At 41.1% G+C, this 6,001-nt stretch overlaps 2 protein-coding genes across 4 annotated transcripts in view; one reads left to right on the top strand and one right to left on the bottom strand.

Moving 5' to 3' along the window:
* Window positions 1–3,721, bottom strand: part of LOC126388373 (uncharacterized) — a 38,280-nt gene extending 34,559 nt beyond the window's left edge. The window contains exon 1 of the mRNA XM_050041482.1: window positions 3,189–3,721. The gene's annotated coding sequence lies outside the window, so the exon portion shown is untranslated. The remainder of the gene's footprint in view (window positions 1–3,188) is intronic.
* Window positions 1,893–6,001, top strand: part of abhd17c (abhydrolase domain containing 17C, depalmitoylase) — a 53,123-nt gene continuing 49,014 nt past the window's right edge. Inside the window, exon 1 of one of the 3 annotated variants that reach the window (XM_050041527.1) lies at window positions 1,893–2,788. In XM_050041527.1, coding sequence (XP_049897484.1) covers window positions 2,304–2,788 — 485 coding nt within the window. In that variant the 5' untranslated portion in view covers window positions 1,893–2,303. The remainder of the gene's footprint in view (window positions 2,789–6,001) is intronic. The other 2 variants (XM_050041528.1, XM_050041526.1) reach the window with 2 other exon arrangements.

Here is a 6,001-nt window from a genome sequence, read left to right as displayed (position 1 = left end):
TCGGGCTCTGAGGTCTGTGGATCAGAATCTGCTGATGGTTCCGCGCACTCGTTTCCGGACCAGAGGAGACCGATCCTTCCAGGCTGTTGCTCCCAGGCTTTGGAACGATCTTCCGCTCTCTCTGCGTTCGATGGAGTCTGTTGACTCCTTCAAAAGGCAACTTAAGACCTATCTATTTGTTCAGGCTTTTGCTTAATTGTCTTGGGGCTGCTATGATTGTCACTGAGTTGTCTTGGCCTTTTTAAATTTAAATTTGTATGTACTTCTTAACTGTGTATTGTTTTGTTGTAATTATAAAGCGCTTTGTGACCCTGGTCTGTGAAAGGCGCTGTAAAAATAAAGCTTACTTACTTACTTACTCACAGAAATAATGCTGTAAATTGTTATTAATTATTTAAATAGGCCAGGCAGGAAGACCTCCTACTCAAAAGGCGTATGCTGGACCTACTAGAGGAGTCCGACAAACGTAATAATGATAGACTGGACAAAATTACTGAACACATTGCATCAATAGCCCTATTACCAGTCCTATTAAGGAAGGTCTTCCTTGCTAAGGCAAGTGATGTCTCAGCCACAGCAACAATTTGCATATCCTTATGGCGGAGGCAGCAGTGTGTATACACACATCCAAGGCCCCCCACCTGCACCTATGCACACACCTCAGCATTTGTATAGCTCACCTGGCCATTTTACACCTACACCACTTTGAAGCACACCTCCAGCACTGTCTTACAGAAGCACACTGTTTCAGGATGACACTATTCAGGAAGGGGACATTACCAATTTGTGAAGGACTGCTTTATTGTTCATTCCTCACACTGTTGTATTGTTACATGCACGCGAACTGAGGCATATGTTTAAGTCTGGAAATGCTTTGTTTTGAACTTTCCCCCTTTTTTATTCTTTTATCAGTATTGTGACTGTGTTATGCTGCTCAGAAGCCAAGAATGAGGAGACACAGGACACATTATTCATTTTGGTAAACACACTGAGAGGATATGCACATTGTAGGCTTCTAGCTGGTTGCCATTTCCTGAAAAGTTTTACTTTCCTGATGTTATATACGGACTGTTTTTTTTTTCTTCCATTTCTCATACTGTTGTGCTGTTACATGCACTTTTTGTTTGATTGTTTTGCACACAGTTTGTGTATAGTTATCTTGCCTTGAGTGTTAAAAATAAAGACGTGCACATAAAATGGATGAGAAGTCCACTATAAATGTTTCATTTTAGTTCCTTAAATTTATTTATAAGGAAAGCAAACAACATTTCTTTAAATCTTCCAAGTGTTTGCCAGCAGGCCAAGTTGCAACTACAGACCTTTGACAAGATTTTTGAAACTAACAAGGTGATAACTTGTACACAACGATAACCTTAATTTTTCACTGAATATTTGAAAGCAAACTGTTAGGTTGACATGGAAAACTATATCATTCATTTTGTTGCAATTCTATATTATTAAATTGATATATGCCACGTTTCCCAGAAAAGAATAAAAGGATTTTAGATTTTATAGCCTATATAAATTTTTATTTATTTTATTTTTTTTAATTTGTCATATCGTCAAGAATAATGTTATCACAAAAATACCCTGGAAATATCATGATATTATTTTGGGGCCATATCGCCCACCCCTACTTATGATGATTATATAAAATTTGATAGGGCTTCTTGATCTATGGTAGTTGGTTAAAAATGATAAAGCTACAGTATAAGACAACGTTGTGAGTAAATGGTAGGCAATGCCTACAATTTCAAATCCTTTTAATTTCTTCGTGGAAACATGGCAGGGGCACCCCTATTTCCCTTTTTTATGCAAACAAAATATTTCTTATCAACAGTAAGCCAACTGAATGACATTAAAAAAAAACCGAACCCTAACAAAATAAAAGCCGATCAGGATATCCGGTTATCCCGGAAAAACCAGCCTATTTTCATTCCAGGGAAATGGCCGTTCTTATCTATAATACATTAGCAAAAAATCTGATATATAGCAAGTAACGTGAATGTGTTTCATGGGCGGTATTGTTCTGTCGTGACTTGTAGCTTAACTGCTTGTGCTTCAAAATAACATACATTTAAATGCTGCGTTTTAGTTTATCTCAAAGCTTCATGAAGTCCGAGTCGTGTTGTTGCAGCCGGCTAGCGCGTTACCGTTAGCTGCCAAGCCGAGAGACCGAGCCATCGGTCTTCCAACACCGCTTGCTAAAGTCTGTACATGGGAAATATATAGGACATCCAGTCGGAAGAGAACGGTCTTTTTATAACAGCGGAAGTGAATTGACCGCCTAACCCCGTGCCTAAATGCCCGAACAAGGTCCCAGGATGAATGGGTTTTCTCTGGGCGAGCTATGCTGGCTATTCTGTTGTCCGCCCTGTCCCAGTCGCATCGCGGCCAAGCTAGCGTTTCTCCCACCGGAGCCCACGTACTCGGTGCATACCGATGCTAACGGAGTAACTAGCTTACATCTAACGGAACGGGCGGACTGGCAGTACTCTCAGCGAGAGCTCGATGCAGTGGAAGTATTCAGCACTAGGAGCAGCCGGGGTAACCGGGTTGGGTGTATGTTTGTGCGTTGCGCCCCGAACAGTCGGTACACTCTGCTATTTTCCCACGGTAACGCCGTGGATCTGGGGCAGATGTGCAGTTTTTACATCGGCCTCGGCTCCAGGATCAACTGCAACGTGTTCTCCTACGATTACTCAGGCTACGGAGTTAGCACTGGCAAACCGTCTGAGAAAAACCTGTATGCGGACATCGAGGCGGCCTGGCAAGTTCTAAGGAACAAGTGAGTATGAATCATCATCAAAGTATTATGGCTCAACCAATGTCCTCAGCTGTTTGAAGTAAAGCTAAGCGTTTCTAAATTTGTAAACAATTTTGTGACAGAGTCTTAAAAGTTATCATGGTTCCCTTTTTGCCTCCAAACATGGTCACTATATACAGGTGCGCTGGGGGAGCTGTCATATACGCAAAGATAATGGTATTATTCAAAGAAACAATTCAGAAGCAATGACTACGTTTATCTGCACACCATATTCCTGTATTATTCAGAATATCCTCAATATTACGGTGCGCACGAGTCATGTAAACACGTGCATAACCCAATTAAGGTCATTCCGAATATATGCCTGTTTTAACCAGAATATTGTGACATGTATACACCTTAATTGGAAAATGCCCCGTACCAAAATATTCAGTTATGTCTGCGCATGCTCGGTTCGCAAGGAATCCAGGGTTGTCGGTGCTGTTATGGATATGGCAAGTGGGGAGAACAGCAGAACTGGCTTCGTACCTTCATCGACAGACTCAGGGGGGCTCTGGCTGGGTGAAGGGCATAAGCTGGAAGGAAAGGTCCATACACTCGTTTGCCCTCTCATCTTCCATTGTTTAGGACAAAATGGATCCGCAGGTGTGTTGTAGTTAAGTTGTGGTGCAAAAGCGCAAGTAGGACAACACAATGGAGGGGTATGTTGGAAACAAACATTATAGCTTCTGTCCATTGTAAACACAACTTCTTCTTCTACTTCTTCTTCTTCTTCTGTATTTCCGGCACACATGACGCCTATTGCTGCCCCCCGCAGGTTGAGTGTTGTATTAAATAAGAGCGTTTCTGGTAGGCCAGTAGCCTGGGGTCTTTTCTGGAATACGCCAAAACACAGGAATATGTCAGTGAACATGTAAACGGAATATTCCAGTTGCTGCAGCGCATATAAACACCTTATTCGGAATATTACCTTAACCAGAATATTGACCTTAATCGGAATATGGTGTGCATGTAAACGTAGTCAGTGACAAGAACTTTAAAAGCACTCTCTCAGAGAAGTAAACCTCTCTGGTATAGTGGTATTCAAGACAGAATATGTCATTCGAGAAAACTGTCTGACCATGATATCTACTAAGTGGGAATGTTTTGGAATGTTTGGAAATCTCTTGTGATTCAATTCAGAATCGTTTCTTGATTGAACCCATTCTTGACTGAATAAATAGAAAAGGGGGCACCATTTTCAGGCTATTATACCTCTGAAATGCAACATGAAACCTAACGGGCAGTTAAAGGTATTCTTACCTTTCTTGCATTTCTCCATTACGTCCTCATTATGTCTATGATAGACGTAGGCGTTGACAAGGTTACGTTAGATACACGAAGAGGATAGCAAGTGTAACTTTACAACCAAGACAGTCAAACGCAACCCTGGAGTTTTAAAACTCAACCGGAGTCAGTGATGACTGATGAGTTTTAGAATAAGGTTACAGTGCTATTGTAAGATACTAGCGTTAACGTTACTAGTAAGTGGAAACGCACAAGGAAGATAACGTTAATGTTTCAGAGGCTACGCTACAGTAGGCTAGTAAGTGGAAACGCACAAGGAAGATAACGTTAATGTTTCAGAGGCTACGCTACAGTAGGCTAATGTTAGCCATTAGCAACTGGATGCTGTGTTGTCATATAACGTTATATGTTATATTAGAAGCAAACTAAACATAACTTTACCTGTCCTGCACAGTCAAACGCAACCCCGGAGTTTTGAAACTTATCCGGGTCAGTGATGACTGATGAGTTCTATAATATAACGTAAACGCTAATGTTAGATAGTACTGGTGACTGGCAACAAACAAGGAAGATATTACTGAGGCTCAGGCAATGTTAGGCTACAGTAGGCTAACGAGCGGTTACATCAGTCCAGTGAGAGGCCTCCACGTGGGGAAGACAGACGGGACGCTCGGCCAGACATTGCATTCGGTAGGAAGGAAGTTGTTTGTTTGGGNATATATATATATGTATGTATATGTGTATATATATGCCACTGAAAGGAAACCAAATCAGTGTCTTCCCACCTAGCATTAAAATGAAATTTTATTGATTCTTGACCCTTCGGAGAGTAACCTGCCCAAGCATAAAACAGTGTTAATCTCTGGGCTCTCCTAAGGGGAGCTGAGCACCCAAGTCCTTTTTAATTACATTTTGTGGAAAAATCTTCAGACGATGCCCTTAAACAGCAATTTCATTTGATTGTGATGGCCCTGTTGCTCAGCCCTCTGCTGAATTGGCGCAGCTAGAAAGACTTTGAAGATATAGATTTGTTTACACAATGAGCAGTTAGCTTGACATTTTAATAAATGCTCAACAAGTTTATTTTACTTGTTGTTTGAAATTACATTTCCCACCATCAGGCTTTAGAGCGCCACTTTCCTGTGTTTTACTGCCGAGTAGTGCTTCCAAACCTTAATAACAACTAGACAACAGTTTGGGAACATAACTGTGGATTGGAAAGAAATTTGGGGATTTGCCTTGCAATAGCAAAATAGTGGAGCATGATTTAACAAAAGTACAGTAATCAGTTACCCTGGCACCACTTAGGCAGATTAACAGATTATATCTTGGCTGAATTTTACAATAAGCCTGTTCATATAAGCATGACTTTCTTTCATTTGTGTTACACAGGCATCCTCACATCAGTGTGAATGTGGGCTCTGTGGATGGTTAAAGCCTCCTCTGCTTTTAAGAGATAGCAATGAAGCATGGGTTTAGGCGTTATTCTGTCCATGCTTTGTGTCTGACATGGCTAGTGTTGGCAAAACAGATAGTCTGACTCTGCATTGATGATGTGAGTTCCCAAATGGCCTAAGCAAAGATTCTAGACCACACTATTTACATGGACTTGTTTTAATCCATAGAAGTATTATTTATTCATTTTTTATCATTGTCTTCCACGAGTATTACATTTAGCAGAATCTGTGAATCCAAGCAATTCTGGCTCTCGAAAAGCATCCCCAAGTAGGCCTGTCGCGATATTTCAATTTCAATTCAATTTCAATTTTATTTATAAAGCCCAGTATCACAAATCACAATTTGCCTCACAGGGCTTTACAGCATACGACATCCCTCTGTCCTTATGACCCCCGCAGCGGATAAGAAAAAACTCCCCAAAAAACCCCTTTAACGGGGAAAAAAAACGGTAGAAACCTCAGGAAGAGCAACTGAGGAGGGATCCCCTCT

Source organism: Epinephelus moara, chromosome 1 (assembly GCF_006386435.1).
Source record: "Epinephelus moara isolate mb chromosome 1, YSFRI_EMoa_1.0, whole genome shotgun sequence".
In the NCBI taxonomy this organism is placed as follows: Eukaryota; Metazoa; Chordata; class Actinopteri; order Perciformes; family Serranidae; genus Epinephelus; species Epinephelus moara.
The sequence above is the reverse complement of the archived record's forward strand: the minus strand, read 5'-3'. Positions and strand labels throughout refer to the sequence as shown.